The sequence below is a fragment of the Diabrotica virgifera genome, chromosome 2, assembly GCF_917563875.1.
Source record: "Diabrotica virgifera virgifera chromosome 2, PGI_DIABVI_V3a".
Taxonomy (NCBI): Eukaryota; Metazoa; Arthropoda; class Insecta; order Coleoptera; family Chrysomelidae; genus Diabrotica; species Diabrotica virgifera.
The window spans coordinates 282,426,155-282,443,839 of NC_065444.1; the positions used below are offsets into that span (position 1 = coordinate 282,426,155).

The 17,685-nt window shown below is 32.1% G+C and overlaps 1 protein-coding gene across 1 annotated transcript; it reads left to right on the forward strand.

Moving 5' to 3' along the window:
- The first annotated feature begins 1,339 nt into the window (after positions 1-1,339).
- Positions 1,340-9,884, forward strand: LOC126879919 (required for meiotic nuclear division protein 1 homolog). Its single transcript, XM_050643266.1, has 5 exons — positions 1,340-1,854; positions 1,919-2,063; positions 4,152-4,340; positions 6,524-6,710; positions 9,544-9,884. Exons 1-5 carry the CDS (start codon positions 1,404-1,406, stop codon positions 9,703-9,705), a joined length of 1,134 nt encoding a protein of 377 aa, XP_050499223.1. The 5' UTR covers positions 1,340-1,403; the 3' UTR covers positions 9,706-9,884.
- The last annotated feature ends 7,801 nt before the right edge of the window (positions 9,885-17,685 follow it).

Sequence of the window (17,685 nt, forward strand, 5' to 3'; positions counted from 1 at the left end):
TGAAAAATTCAGGACAACTTTCTTACAGGACAGTACTCGCTGCAAGCTAATTTAGGCTGGCCACATTCAGAGGTAACACAAAATAATTTAATATTTTTTAGGAATTTTCTTGGGCTGTTTTTACGAAAATTATTACCGAAAGTGTAAAGAGCCATTTTCTAAGATACCAAAATAATTTAATTACAATTTTTATTTACATCTTTAATTGCTTCTTATACCTACTCTATTTACTGACTGTCTAAAGGCTGTATGACACTATGCATTTTCTTGTATCATTTCTAATATCGTTTCTGATATGTCAAAAAAATGTATAGTGTCATACACAGATACAAGAAACGATATCAGAAACGATACAAGAATTTGTGTCAGGCACAGATTCTTGTACAATAACTGCGCCAATTTCTGCGCAAAGAGCAAAAACGTAAAACCTGCTGGTAAAACTTCTAAATCTCATAATGGCGGCTGAAAATGAGATCATATGATTTATGTCTTGATAAATTTATTTGTGTTTTGTAGGTATTATTTATAAATATTTTATTGATACTTAATATACCGTTTGGTATGGACTACTGTTCTACTAATAACCATATATTTAGAATAACTTTGGGTTTCATATTGCATAATTTTTTAATAGAGGAAAATACAATAGTTCCAATTTGGATCAAACTGAAGATAATTATAATGCAAATATTTTAGCACAAATATCAAAACAAAATAAAAAACACAAATAATCAACAGTCAACGTAAAAATTCTAGTTATTATAACAATAAAATATTTGTTTTTAAAAGTTTATAAATTTTATAAAATCCTTAAAATCAGCTGTATACGCAGTACTACCATAACAATGTAAGGTGACAGGGTGACAAACAAAATTTCGACCAATCACGTGCCGAATTTCATACAGTTTTCGATACAAGAACTTGCATAGTGTCATACAGGGCACAAATGTACATACAAGAAATGATACAAGAAAATGTATACAAGAAACGATATCAGAAACGATATTAGAAATGATACAAGAAAATGCATAGTGTCATACAGCCTTAATGACCAAAAACACGGTTTACCTACCTATACACAAACATAATTCAGAGTTCTAGGTACTCTTCAGGGGCTCATCAGTCTTTACATTTTAGTCAAACGTTATATTGTTCATAAATATAAACTTGATCTCTATGATGATTATTAACGTATTGAATTTTTTCTTGGAATAGAATACCATTGGAAACAGCTAGAAAAAATGAATCCCACGCCTATGGTATATTCCCATGAGTTAAAAATAGACCTTTGATAAAACAGTCATAGAAATTGGACTTTGTAGTTTGGTGTTTGGTTGGGTATTTTAAAAAAGAAGAAGAAAACATATGTACGTACCACGATAACCAATAAACATTTAAAAAATATGAATATTGGAAAAAGTGTAAGTTTTTGTGTTATTAACGTCTTAAAATGTAACAGACAGTTTTCCCAATTGAACAAATGGAAATTAAGTTTATTGGACAAGACAGTCCTTGTGTCTATTGCTCACTCAAAGTATAATTTTAGTAATACAACTAGCCTATGTACTTCACCAAAAGCTTTGAATATTCACGATACAGTTTCTTCTATCCAAGTTAAAAAAAGACTGGTCAGAAAGAAAAAGACTTTGGAGGAGGAAGAAAAAAAACCAGGGATATATAATGTGGTAGCATTCGCAACTGCTGAAGAATACAATTTGGAAAACCTTTTCAATGGATTAGAGAAACAAAATCTGTATGATGTTAAAAAAATTGAAAATAATTCAGATGTTCTACATGCTACAGCAAAATATAAAGTCGATAAAGAACAGAGAGAAATATTTTTCTTTAGAGATGGTAAGAATTCATTTTAATTACATCAGGTTACATCATTTTAAATTATGTATTAATATTTTTGTAGGTAGTGTTGTATTTTGGAATATAACAGATTTGGAAAGCAGCAATGTTTTGAAATTTTTAAGGCAGTTTGAAGAAGATAGCTACTCTGAGAGATTAGTACAATCAGAGTCGGAAGTTATGAATTATAAATATTTTGACCCAAAAAGGTAATATAATATAGAAACATATGCTATGTCAAACCACTTTTTTATAAATCATTATTTCTTAGTCCTCATGCCTTATTCCCTATTCCCTTATTCCACTGCCTATGTTTACATAGGCAGAGGAATAAGGCAGGAGGACTCATTGAGCCCCATTTTCTTCAATTTAATCATGGAAGATATTGTGTTATGCAGATGCCGCAATATTGATAGCCCAAGATGAAGATAGCAAAGATTAGTTCATAGATTTAACATAAGAGCAAAAGAATTCAATATGACAACCTCATCTCAGAAAATATAGTAATCAGCAAAGAACCAATAAGATGTAAAATATTAATTGATGACATCAGTATTGAACAAGTAATGGAAATAAAATATCTGGACAAAGAAGTAAGAAATGGAGCACAAAAACCAAATAGACTGGCAGGATGCCCTAATGGCCTTATTAAATGTGTAATGAAATATTAACACTGAGATGAAGTTAAGAATTTATAAACCCAGTGTAAGACCAATAATGACATAATATCGTCGCCTTAGTACTATAACTTGATAACTCGAAATTAGTAGTTTTGAGATAAACAGGTTTAAAGATTTTAAAGATATTTGTGTTGCTACCATGCTGTTGGTAAATACGGAATTCACTCTGCAGCTCTAAAATACTGTTTCTTAATTTTTTGGCTACTGATCTATTTAGGAATACAGTGCAAATTTGTTTTCCAATATGGAAAATAACATGAAAAATTAAAGTTATCAACTTTTAGCACTACCATAATGTTAACATTTGGTAATGTTGCATGTCGTGCTAAGTGAACTTTTTAACAAAACTAATATTTTAGGCATTATCTTGGTGAAAATTAGCCCTCTGCGATGGGGGTTGCCAGATCTGTTAACAATTCTCGAATTTTTGCATTAACATGAATCAAATAAACAGATAGCAATTACATGGTAAACTCAATAGTTTCAGAAAAAATGTGCTACAACTAGATAACTAGAGTTATCTAGTTGTAGCATTCAGTGTGTGTCGTATTCACGATTATTTCGATTAAACAATAGCTTAATAACTTATCTTGTCAAGTTTTAGCACTGAATATTAGGGGCATTTGAGTTTTATCAACTTTCGTCAATCATAAATAAATACTAAACCCATTTGGAGCAAGTTATGAAGTTTTTACACAATATGGAGGCAAATAAAATACATCTTGTGAACTAGTTATCTCAAAAACGTCAATTTTGGAGTTATCGAGTTATAGTACTAAGGCGACGATATGCATCAGAAACAAGACCCCTCACCTGCAGAGCCTGCAACACAAAGACTACTAGAAACAGCAGAGATGAGAGTACTGATAAAAATTACTGGAGATATTATGCTGAGAGATCAAAAGATGAATAAAGACATTAGAAGAAAATGTAACATACAGTGTATAAACGAATGGACACTAAATAAAAAAAAAAAAGAATGGAATAATCACATAATCAGAAAGGGGGAGACATGTGTGGTCAAAATAACAAGAGATAAATCACCAATCTGTAGAAGAAGTATCAGCTGACTGCTCAAAAGATGGAGTGACAACCTTCTATAAAGGAATCAATCTGCTACCTGCTTCTGTATCTGAATATTTTTTGATGCATTGTTGTTGTTGGCCTGGTGTTGACTGAGTGGTGGCCATTGGCCATTCACTTAGCTTGATTACAGATGAACTATATTTTAACACTTTGTTGGGCACGGCTCATTAGTGAATGTGTACTTTGTATGACAGCAACGTCTATAAACATTCATATTATCGTGCATGATAATACAGTCCAATTTTATCATGTACTTAGATTTCCTAAAATAAACTGGTTTTCTGTATCCAAAGTTTTGGGACGTCGAAATAACATGAAATTTTGTCAACAATACAAATCCCCACGAGCCATATCAAAACATCCATCATTTTTAGTAGTGTCATTCACATGTCTGATGATTCTGACATCTAGAAATGTTGTTGCTCGTCAATGTCTTAAATGGTATATTTAACATATTTTAGTTTAGTCTACATTAGAAAGTATTCAGTCAAAATTGTGTTATACAGCCTTATACTTTTCTTTATTTTTTAGCCAAACTAGTCAATTAAGCTGTGTGGATAAAGATGGAGATTTTGTTTTGCCGTTAACAGAAACCAATCTCATACTTCAGAAGTTTACATTTTCGAATGCCATGATGCTTAGTGTCAAGTTAGGTATATGGGAGTCATCATTGGAAAAATTTATTGATGAAATCGAGTTTGTCACAAATGATTTAAAAAAGTAAGAATGATTAATGAAGTAAATACTTTTTGAGAAATAATTTATAGGTTGATTTGGAAAAAAATTTAACTTAAATATACCTTGAGACTAAGGTTGGACATATGTAAGACCCACATTGTACCCTAATAGGGAACTTGCACATTTTTGTTTTATTACATAATAATATTCAGTTTTGTTTAAAAATAAGATTTCCAAAATTTCACGCCTCACAACCTCATAATAACTTAGAAGTACAAATATAAAATCTTCTGTGTATTTAAATCATTTCAAACGATCGAAAAAGCATGCGAACCCTTGTGACGTGATATCACAATATTTTGTAATGACATTTTTAATGTCTCATGTAAAATTATATACCATTGTGTTTTGCTTAGGAGTTTAATACAGTTTTTGAAGAGATAGTGTTGAATTGTGTGTAAGTAACAATGGAAAATAAAAGTAAATACTAGTGTATTGTGTTGTTTAGTACCATTGTTCAGAAGTACAACCATTAAAACACCCAATAAAATATTTATTAGACTACCAGTCGATAAGAAATGGAATTTAATAAAGTGGTTACATGCTTGTTGAAACGACATGAAAGGCATTTTAGTTCATTCTGAAGGTCTTGATTTATGTGAAGATAAGTTTATGGTAAGTATTGAATATCTGTTGTGTGCTTAATTTTTTTGTTTCAATAAATCAAGTGTATTTTGAACAAAAAGAAAATAGAACTTTTGGTATATTTTGGCAGATGTACGTACAGATTGAATGATATTTACCTATAAAATATTTTTCTGCAGCTGTTTTTACTATAAAATTAAAATAAACTAATTATAGTGATGAATATTTATGTTCATAATGGGTAAGTTATCATACTGGCCTTTAGAAAAACCCTCTTTGGTCATTAAAAAAATTTTATTAACAAAAACACTCAAATATTATGAAATACAATAGTTCACAGCAACTATCTAAAGATTTATAAAACTGAGATTCACCATAAAATGATTACAAGTAAATGAATATAAAACATAATGAATTAATGACACAGACTTCAAATATTATAATGATATGACCTTACGACCAATGAGGTGCATTTTGGGTTGACTGCTGCATTGAATTTTCTCTCGATTTTTATCGTCTTTAGAGGCCAAATAAAAGACAAAATCAATTTTTTTTTCTTTGATATATGTTTTCAATTAAGTACATACATATAATCTCTTGTGATTTATAGCATTTTTTTGGAATTTAAAATTTCGTGCAAGTTCCCTATTAAATGAGAAAATGACATTGTCAAATAGGCGAAATAATAGAATAAAGAAATACACAAAAAATATCTTACCTCCTGACAGGGGTCTCCCAACACGCAATATCGAATTTCACTACAGACAGGCTCTCCGGAAATAAATAGAATAGCCAGAGTAGGCCTATTTCCAGGAAGATATTAAATTTAAAAAATTGCTGTTGAGGTGCTGTGTGGTCTACAATAGACTTCATGTAATGGGACCATATTTCGGTCAGACCTTTTAAAGGATTAGTTACTATGTCTGTAAACAATAACCACTGACAACTTTATTCAAAACAACTTGCTAATAGTTTTAACGGAGAATTGTATTATGGCAGCCCAGCAGCAACTTTTAACAAGGTTTATTACAGTTGAATCTGGCGGTTGTTTTATTCGGGAGTATTATCAGCCTAAAATAATTTCCTTGGAACTTTTACAGAAATTAAAATGATGTATGAGGTGCTTTTATGAAATTTTAAAAAATAGAAAAATATGAACAAGATATAATACATAATATGAGAATATATGAGAATTTTGACACGTTACAATACTATACAATACAATATTATAAATATGTAATTTAAAAAGTATAAAGAGATATTGAGGGTGGATAATAGGGATAGAGATACTTGGAGGCTATATATACATATTATATCAAGGAGAACTTATTTCTACATCCCTTTACCCTCTGATTAAATACCTTGCAGCTCTGCAAGTAGTGGACCCCATTGGTAAAATAAATGTGTTCTAACAATTTATGAATTCTTTCCTAGTTCCGTAGATAATTATTAGTTTATTAATAATTTATTATTAATTTAAATAGTTATTGGTTTTATTTATATTGTAAATTGTGAAATATAAACAACAAGTTCTTTTTATAAAAATGTTTAATGTATTGATTTATTTATTTACTTTTCAGTGGCAAAACTATTAAATTAAGTCGGCAAGATGTTCTTAAAAAACATGGAGAATTGTTTGTACTCCGTCATTATCTCAACTTAAGTTCAGACGTTTTGGATACCCCTGATTTTTATTGGGATAATGAAAATTTGGAAAATTTGTATAATCAAGTTTGTTCATATTTTTGCATCAACAAAAGAACGAAGGTAAAACTATTTTTTTATTCTTCTTTATATCATTAGACACACCTAAATTTGTAATTTTAATGGCGATTCTTAAAAAATATACAGGGTATCGAGAAAGTATGGAAACACGGTAATTTCTCGGGAACTGCTTGAACGATTTTTATAAATTTTGGTTTGTAAGGGTGTTCTAATGCGGCCGATATTATAGTGGTAATTACATTGTTGTCAAATCTTCCGTTTTCTAGAAATCTAATAAACTTTTTTATTTTAAATGGAACATCCTGTATATTTTTCGCGTTTTGAAGTGCTTAAGAAATACTGAATATTTTTCATGATATATTCCCTATACCGAAATGCCATAATTTCGGAGTTATTGCTACATTTATTAATAAAAAAAATTGTAACAAATTATAAAAATCAATTTTTTCGGCCCGGGTAGACATTATTTTAGGTTCTTTGGACCATTGGGAACAAAAAATGTCTTTTGTAATTTTCCTCAAAAGTTAATCGTTTCCGAGTTATAAACAATTTAAAACTGAAAAAATCGAAAAATGTCTATTTTCTAGGTTTAACAACACTAGTAAAAAAATATTATTTTTGAAACTACAAAGTGCCTAAATTCAAGTTGAAACCTTATTGTATCAGATACTGACAAGTCATTTGGTCTTATTTCATTTTACAATATTATTTTTTAGTTGTTAATGCAGCTCGATCACCTGTCTTCTCATCTGACCTTCATTAACAATTAAAAAAAAAACAATGTTTTAGAATAAAATATACCACAAATTCTTACAGGAATCTGATAGAAAAAGATTTTAGCTTGAATTTAGGTAATTCCTAATTTTAAAAATGATGTTTTTACTTGTGTTTTTGAACCTAGAAAATCGTTATTTTTCGATTTCTTTCAGTTCTAAATCGTTTATAAGTCGGAAACGATTAACTTTTGAGGAAAACTACACAGACCTTTTTTGTTCCCAATGATCAAAATAATCTACAATAATATCTACTCGGGCCGAAAAAATTGATTTTTATAATTTGTTGAATTTTTTTTTAATAAATGTAGCAATAACTTCGAAATTATGGCATTTAGGTACGGGGAATATAACATGAAACATAATCAGTATTTCTTAAGGACTTCAAAACGCAAAAAATATATAGGGTATTCTATTTAAAATAAGAAAGTTTATTAGATTTCCAGAAAAAAGGAATATTTGACAACAATTTAATTAGCACTATAATATCGGCCGCATTAGAACATCCTTACTCACCAAAATTTACAAAAATCGTTCTAGCGGTTTCCGAGAAATTACCGTGTTTCCATACTTTCTCGCTACCCTGTATGTCGAAAACTGTGAAAGCTGAAATGTCAAAAATGAAGTATTTGTCAAAACGGATATACGTTGTTGGCCTACGATAGATTGCACATATTTAAAAGTACAAGCTTCTGAAGTGTACATGACTCAATAATATTGTTCTGAAGCTATTTTCTTGTGGCATCCTTATACAATTTTTAATTAACTAATATAATTGGGAAATAAGCCACAATTTACTTTAAAAAAATTTATTAACGTTTCGACGTCTACTTCGGACATCGTTGTCAAAATACAAAATATTAATAAATTAAACAAAAATGTTGTTGCTTAATAAAAAATTCTTCTAATAATTTAATTTAATCTGACTCATTTATATCGGCATCTCAGAGATATACGTTTTAAAGTAGAAGACTTTAAAATGGTATGGTTAATATTTATGAGTTGCGTTCCTGGGACGTCTTTATTGAAAGATAGTTCATTTGATTACATGAAATCAACTTTAACTCAAGAATATCAGAAACGAAAATTAATACAATTTTAAAACGGAACAAAATTAACAAAATAATTTTATTTTGACGTTTTGATGTGTACTTCGGAAATCTATTTTGAGAACAACAATTTTCTCTCATGTCGCATGTTTCAGCTTGGATCCAACACTGTGTTTTTTGTTCCCAATAATGTCTTTAAATTTCTCAATTCTTGAAATCAGATTTTCCTTTCCTTCTCTAAATAGTACATATTTTAGGTAATGCATATGATTACAGTAGCAAATAAATGCAATACGCTTGCCAACGTTGGCGGAAAAATCATTAAGCTAGAACTTATTCGACGAATAACTAACTTTGGTGTACAAATAGTTATTGAATTCGGCCAATAACTTGTGGCTACTTGTTAAATGCTAATTTAAATTTTTGATTTTTAATAACTTTTCTCTTAAAGCGAAATGATAAGTCTCATTTAAAATTCACATGTGCTTCGCTCCTAATATACAAAACGATAATGTATAAAATGAATGGCTTTTTCATGGGAAACGCCAATTCAATAATAAATTGCTGTACCAGATTAGCCAGACTCTTTATATCAATAAATCAGTCTTCAATTTCTTAAAACCAAAGACATGTGAAACATGAATGTTTTCAGTAGAGTCACAGCTGACACCCCGGTCGGTCACGAACTTTACACTCGCAAAGAATAACAAACCCTCTTTCGAGACATATTCACGCTCTTTTTACCGAAATAAATAAATATATTAGTGACGGACAGTTTGTTGTTTTTTTTCTATATATTTATTATTATTTGTTTCCGTGCACATAATAAGGTTATTACACGCAACTCAACCACACCACGGAACAAACTATTCATAGATTCATTTGTTGTTGGTGAAATCGGCCCTAAGTTGTCGTTATTAGATGTCGTTTTGACTAAAATATAATTTAAATGATTGTTTTCTTTCTGATAGTGCAATTTCTTGAAGAAGTACATATATTGCAAATAATAATAAAAGATCTGAAATAACATTATTAATTCTTTATATTTTGTAGGTGATGAACGAGAAGATAAACCACTGTGTAGCTTTAATAGAATTGCTATCATCTCATTTGGGTGACAAACATCACATAAGATTAGAATGGATGATAATAGCACTAATCACAGTTGAAGTTGTGTTTGAGACTATACATTATATTGATAGATATATGAGTTAAAAAGTAACTTTAAGCTCATTGGATGTCATTTGTGGACTTTTGGTCAAGTGTGGATCATGAATTAACCGAAATCTCACAAGAGTGATATTTGTTATTATATTTATATTAAACAATGAGAAGTGTAATTTTTTATTCATTGTTTTTATCTTTTTTATAATAAATGGAATATACTTGGTTAATTTTTTTTTCGTAGTCTATTGTAAGCGATATGTATATTGAAAACGTAATGCATGTACATGAATTGCGATATCTACGCATGCTTCATGATCATCATATTCGTTGGAATAAACACCTGTGATTTAAGAATTATTAGCATTCTTTACTGGAAATCAAATTCGATGATGTCAAAATCAAACTTGGGGTACGAGAGGAACGTAACCTCTGTTGTTCAGCATATACTCCAGTTATGAAGCCCCCCAGGAGTTACTGATTAGGATCACAGAAGTAAGTCAGAGATATGGACTTTCACTAAACATTAAGAAAACAAAATGCATGATGCTAAGAAGGAACAGCAATGTGGACGAATCCTGAAGATATCGTATACCGACCACGTTACTAGTCTTATTGAGAGACTACAAGAATGCAAAAAAGCAAAAGAGCTATTAACCACAAAAGAAATAGACAAAATCGAATATGCTTTTTCTCATGAGGATTTTTCAGTGCGTCACAGTTTTTCGATTTCTTTCTAACGCATTAAATTGCATGTGACAGAAAAAAAGCACGTCGGTGATTACATTTCGTCGGTAACATTTATAACATTTATTCTAGTTGTCAATAGATGGCGCTATAATCGAAAAAAAAATATTTATGAATTATATAATATATCTACGAATATAATCTGTTCAATTTATAAGACTATACAAATCAAAGAAAATACCATTTTATAAATGCAATAAACACAATTGATTTGATTTTATGCCAAATTGCAAATAAAATGTGACAACTGTCAGATTTAACTAAAATGTCATGTCACTGAAATGTATATTATTACGGACTTACCTTTTTTCTATCATTTGTGACGCACTAAAAAATGCTCATGAAAAGAAGCATCCTCGATCACACCATGAGGAACAGCGAAATATATAGATCGCTGCAGCTAATTTCACAGGGAAAAATAGAAAGAAAACGAGGATCAGGAAGGCGAAGAATTTTCTGGCTGAAAAATCTAAAAATTTTCAGAGCAGCAGTGTGCAAAGTACAGATTGCCATGACGGTCGCCAACATCCGAAATGGATAGCCACCACAAGAAAAAGAAGAAGAGAAATACTCTCCCATTTTTTTAAGTCTTGTGTTATTTTCTCTGACTCTTTCATAGAGTGACACCTTGTTGCAAGTATCTACCCAGTAGTCTGGATAGCCAAAGAAGATAGAAGAAGGAACTAATCCCTGTGGTAGCCCGTTTTTTAGTTTCCTTGGGGATGGGGAGCTGATATTGGATCTCATAACATCCTTCCTGTCTTGTTTGCATCACTTCTGTGATCTCTACTTTCCATGATCTTTGGGTTTACCTCTAAACTCTCCTAACATCCTAACAGTTGGTGTTCACTTCCAAACTTTCTTAGGTAATCTTTCTATTCCCATTCTTCTTATGTCATCCTACCACAGCAGTTGTTTTTCCTCTATTATATGTATCCAATATGTATACGAGTCCAATATGTATATGTGTTGTGTCCAATTTCCCTTACCCGGTTATTCCTGATCTGTTCTTTTATTTCCTTTGTCTTTTCGTTAACGGCTACCCTTCAGCTGCATAAGTCACCATGCTTTCAAAAAATGTAGGTACTAAAAATGCGTCTTTATTAATTTTAGCGTACATAGCTATTAGTAACGTACATAGCTAATTAATTTTGTAAGGAGACTATAGACTTTCAGAATATTTGTGACTTATGTAGTACTTCAGTTTTAGCAGTTGCAGCAGTTATTTAGCCTCATTAAAATTCATTTCGCAGAAAAAAGAATAGGTAGGTACTTAATTCCTATATTTCGTTAATGTGTTTCCCAAAATAACAATGATTTATTATACTTTACTGTCTATAATTACAAATATAAAATAGTATTCATCTCATCTGCTTGGATTATTGTGTTAAGTTGATTGGGTACGTTTTTCAAATAAACGTAACCGAAACATCTCACAATATGAGGTAGTATACTATTGTATACAATGCAGAGTCACAAACAACAATGTCGAATTCATACGTTATATAACATTTGATTATCGGCAAAGGACAAATATAGACGAACATGAGTAACACAAAAGAACTGGTGAGAAAATAGGATTTCGTTAAGTTTTACCAAATTCAAAATAAATATTAATTTATCAAACAATTTAGTAATTTACTTATGGTTTAATTTACGAGGGCTTTGTAATAAATACGTATACCTACAAATGTTTAAGTACAGTATTTTTGTAAAAATTCTTATTCAGAATATGTTTAAACTCTTTCTTACAGCATCTTGAGGCTGTATAGTCCTGTTTGTGACTGTCAGCCATCTCGCCATATAATAGGCTAAAGGACTAGCATTTGGTAAAAGTCTTCAAGAGTGCAGTGCTTGAAGAATTTGAGATAAGATATGGTAAATGACTGGTGGAAAGCCAATAGAAAAGTTGCGGTATGAGTCTTCTAGGAACAAATAACTTTGTTGTCGGACCATCACCAGGAGTGCAACAGGAAGATAAGGATACATATAAGGTAGCAAAACGGGATGCAAAGCATAGGCGTAACCAGGGGGTGGTTTTGGGGATTATACCCCCCCCCTTTTGGATGTACATTGAGCTCTATACGCTTAACACTATTATTATTCCATGACCCCAGAGACCTTCCCCCCCCTCCCTTAGATCATCCTGGTTACACCTCTGATGCAAAGTGCGCTGTATTTACTGATAAAGACAGATCGTCAGCAAAGCTGTATGAAGAGTTGGAAACATTTGAGAAAATGAAAAGTTTATACCTACTAAAGCAAATTATCAAATGACTTGACTCACGTGCGTCAAATTATAGGTCGATTTTCACTATACTTTCCGTTTACTTTCCATACTCGTTCCATATATCTCCCATTATTTTAACCACCATTCTTAGTAGACATCGCGTTTACATTCCATTTCCATTTAATATTGCATTTTGATCCAGTTTGCACATTTTATTCTAAGTTTTTGACAGAAATACGCTTAAAAAATACGTGACCGACAATCTTGAACGCGATGCTTCGGGAATGGTAGGTAAACGGAACGAAAAGTGGGCATATACTATATTATGATTTGTTTTTAATATTTTATGTGAATAGAAAGCAACGCATATGGAAAGTATAGTGAGACTCGACCTTTAAGAGTGCAAATAGAAGAGATAATATACGATGTTGAAATAAAGCAAAGGCGGTACGAGTAGAGGTAGGTACTTTAGACAGTTGCTCAATTAAGAACACCAGAGGAGAGTCAGAGGATGCAGAACCCCAATTGAGAATGTAGTACCGGGATAACGAGAAATGAGATTGTTGTGGCTTTATATGGGATGAAGGATTGCAAGGCAGTAGGACCTGATGGAATTCCTGTGGAGATTTGAAAGACTCTAGGAGAAGAAGGGGTTGATGTATTTTGACAAATGATGAGAAGGATATAATGAAGAAATGATGCCCAATGCATGGAGACGAGAGAGCATGATAAAGAGGATATAAAGATAAATAGGACATCCAGGACTGCAAAAACTATATAGGGATAAAGATAATGCCGCATACAATGAAAATTTGGGTGAGAAAGATAGTAGAAGAACAGTTTGGGTTTATGAAAGGAACAACGACATCGGATGCCTTGTTTGCTTTGAGGCAGTCAAAAATAGAAATAGAATAGAAAATAGAAAAATAAAGAAAATCACTACAATTGGTACAATGGCGTAACAAACTCCGTCGCCCCCCCGCAGAATTAGAAATGGGGCCCCATTTAAAAAATTACTAAATGCGGCTTGTGTAACAAAAACGTATATATGGCTACACTAACATGATCAAATATATCTACCAAAATGCAACGGCTAGCGTAAGACTATCTCACCGAAACTATTCACAACTCTCTTAAAACACACGTTTAAAAAGGCAGATCTAAACGAATATGGTATTAACATAAATGGACAGAGGCTCAGTCATTTGATATTCGAAGCTGACATCGTCCTTATAACCGATTGTATGGATGATGCAATATGCAATAATAATGTTGAACAAATTATATCATGCTTCGTTAGAGGTCGGACTAAAAATTAACATCAACAAGACGCAAATAATGACTAATCTGGTGCTAGATCGTAATATTGTTGTTGATGGAATGGATATTGAGCAGACTGCATCTTATAAGTACCTACCTGGGACATGAAATTCGGTTGGGAAGGGATAACCAGACGTGCGAGCTTGCACGTCGATTAGCCTGAGCAGCGTTTGGTAAACTGAACTATGTATTTAAATCTGACTTACCCATATACCTCAAAAGGAAAGTTTTTGACCAGTGTTTGTTGCCTGTACTCACTTATAGAGCCGAAACATTAACACTCGCAAAAAAAGCAGTGAACAAGATTCGCGTAACTCAGAAGTCTATGAAGCACCAGATGTTGGGTGTCTCCCTAAAAGACCGAATCCCAAACGAAGAAATACACCGTAGAACAAAAACAACATACGCTGTCGAAAAAATTGCGTAGCTAAAGTGGAATTGGGCAGGACACTTCGCCAGATTGTCAGACAAACGATGGACAAAACGTATTGTCGAGTGGAGGCCACGAGAAGAAGCACTACGGAGCAGAGGACGACCACCAACCCGATGGGTCGACGATCTGAAGCATGTTATCGGTAACAGGACGCAAGCCGCACAAAACAAAGACAAATGGAAAGAGCCGAGGGAGACCTATGTCCAGCAGTGGACGCGTATGGGTTGATGATGAATCGTTGTAAATAATTAAAATCCTTTTATTGTTACGATTCGTCTAGTTTACATATATGTTTTTGTAGTTTATTACATATACATCAATTTTCGTATAAACCTTGTAAAATGAAAACTACTTTAACCCGTCTAGTAGTACTAATAATCTGTAAAATAATGTTGATTGTTTGCAAATAGGTATGGGTCAAGGGTGCCACAACATCGTCTATAGATGGATATTTCCTGTTATCCGACTTGCTTTACTTGATATGCGTTCAAGAACAAACACAGAAGTTACGTAAGGAGCCGTTGTAAATAATATCGTTAAAAAAAGTGTGTTTACACTTTTTTTTGCATAATTAAGCAATAATCTGCGCTAGATATATTTTGTTTGTGGTTGTTTTAAATTTAGGTCATTCTAAATTTGGATGTTGGATATCGTCAATTTGCCAAAACTGAAAGATTTGATACAGCTAAAAACAAACAGTACCGGCGCTAGGGTATAAGGCGCCCGCCTGCCAAACTAGCATAGGCGCCCTTTGGTTTCTTTTAAATTAGTATTTTGTATAGCACCAGCAAAAAAAAGCTCATTTTGGCGCCCCCCAAACAGGGGCGCCCGCCTGCAGTGCATCCCTTGCAGGCCCGTTATCGCCGGCCCTGAAAACAAATATCTTTAATGCTACATCTAAAAAAATGTAGTAGGTACCCACCTACTTGTTTGTATTTGTACGACTTCCGTAACTCAATAATTTGGGACGGTTTTTTTTATACATATTACCATTGACAAGTTTTATTGTCTTGATAACTTATTGAGTTCAAGTTATAGACTAACTATACAGGGTGTAACAAAAACACAGGTCATAAATTAAACCACATATTCGGGGACCAAAATAGTTCGATTGAACCTAACTTACCTTAGTACAAATATGCCTACAAAAAAAGTTATAGCCCTTTGAAGTTACAAAATGAATATTGATTTTTTCCAATATATCGAAAACTATTATAGATTTTTTATCGAAAATGGCCATGTGGCATTCTTATGGCAGGAACATCTTAAAAAGAAATTATAGTAAAATTTGTGCACCCCATAAAAAATTTATGGGGGTTTTGTTCCCTTAACCCCCCCCCCAAACTTTTATGTACGCTCCAATTAAATTATTGTTGTGGTACCGTTAGTTAAACACAATATTTTTAAAACTTTTTTGCCTCTTAGTATTTTTTTGATAAACCAGTTTTAATCGAGTTGCGGCTTCTTTTTTAATATATTTACTTAAAAATTTTATGGGGGTTTTGTGCCTTTAAGTCACTCAAATGTTTGTGTACGTTCCAATTAAACTATTATTGCGGTACCATTAGTTAAACACAATGTTTTTAAAACTTTTTGCCTCTTAGTCTTTTTTCGATAAGACATCTCTTATCGAGATATGGCTTCCTTTCTAATATAGTTCAAAATATATCTCAAACTGTAATTTATAATAAATAAATCATATTACTATCTAGTAATCAGGTCTCTTGTCAGAATACAAATTATATGTGGTGGATTTGACAAATATTCAAAATATCTCGATAAAAAGTAGCTCTTCGAAAAAGTACTATGCGGAAAAAAGTTTTAAAAATTGTGTGTTTAGCTAATGGTGCCACAATAATAATTTAATTGGAACGTACGCAAAAGTTTGGGGAAGTTCAAGGGAACCCCCCATAAAATTTTTATGGGGTTCACAAATTTCACTATAATTTTTTTTTAAGATGTTCCTGCCATAAGAATACCACATGTCCATTTTCATTAAAAAATCTGTAATAGTTTTCGATATATCGGAAAAAATCGATTTTCATTTTGTAACTTCAAAGGGCTATAACTTTTTTTGTATGCATATTTGTACTAAGGTAAGTTAGGTTCAATCGAACTATTTTTGGTCCCAGAATATGTGATTTAATTTATGACCTGTATTTTTGTTACACCCTGTATAAACAAGATCCTTGCTACTTAAAATATCCTGATGGATTTCTTCTTTTTCTTTAAGTGCCATCCCAATTGGAGGTTGGATCATTGGATATCATCATCACTATCTTGACTCTATCTACCGCTGCTCTGAAGAGTTATATGGAACTGCATTTATACCAGTCCCTTAAATTTTTTAACCATGACATACTCTTTTTTCCTATACTCCTTTATCCTCTTATCTTTTCCTGTAGGTATTATCAGTCTTAGTATTTCATATCGCTGTCTCCCTATATTACGAGTCCCGGATATTTTAACTTTTTCATAATTTTAAGCTCAACTCAGGATATTCGAGAGAAAAATACTAAGAAAAGTATATGGTCCGGTGCAAGAGGAAGACCGCACTTGGAGAAGCAGGAGAAACAACGGGGTTAATGAATTGAATGAAGGCTACGATATTGTACGATTTGTGAAAAGTCAGAGACTGTAATGACTGGGACATGCGCAGAGACAAGATGATGAAAAACAACAAAGAAAATAAAGAAAATATTACAATGGAAGCCGGAGGGAGGCGAAAAAAAGGAAGGCCTAGAACGAGATTGTTGGATGACGTGGAAGACGACCTGAAAACCATGAATATAAGATAATGGAGAAGAAGGTCACAAAAGAGATCCGAATGGAAGGACACAGCCAGACAGGCAAAGACCGACCCGGGGTTATGATGCCAAAAGAAGAAGAATAATAAATAAATAAAAAATTAAAAGTCATTTTTTATATGAAATATTTATTATCCTATGTTCTTATGAAAATATTGGGCAGTAAAAATTGATTTTACCAAGATCCAAAAAAATTAACACAACATTGTATAATTCAAAATAAACAACGGTTACTAATTGAGCTAACAAGAAGATTTTCAGTCATCCTTCACAAAAATTTAAAGATACTAACTAGCCTTTTTTATGAACAATGCACAAATCCTAATTATGTAAAACAAATATTTTTCGGAAATACGTAAAAAATCACTCGAGAGCATGGGCAAGGACGAGTGAATAATATTAATTAAGAAATAATAAAAATGTATAATTTTCAAGGGTCAAGATTCATCGTAGGATGCGTACCGCGGTACCGACAACTTTTCGGTCAATCTAAT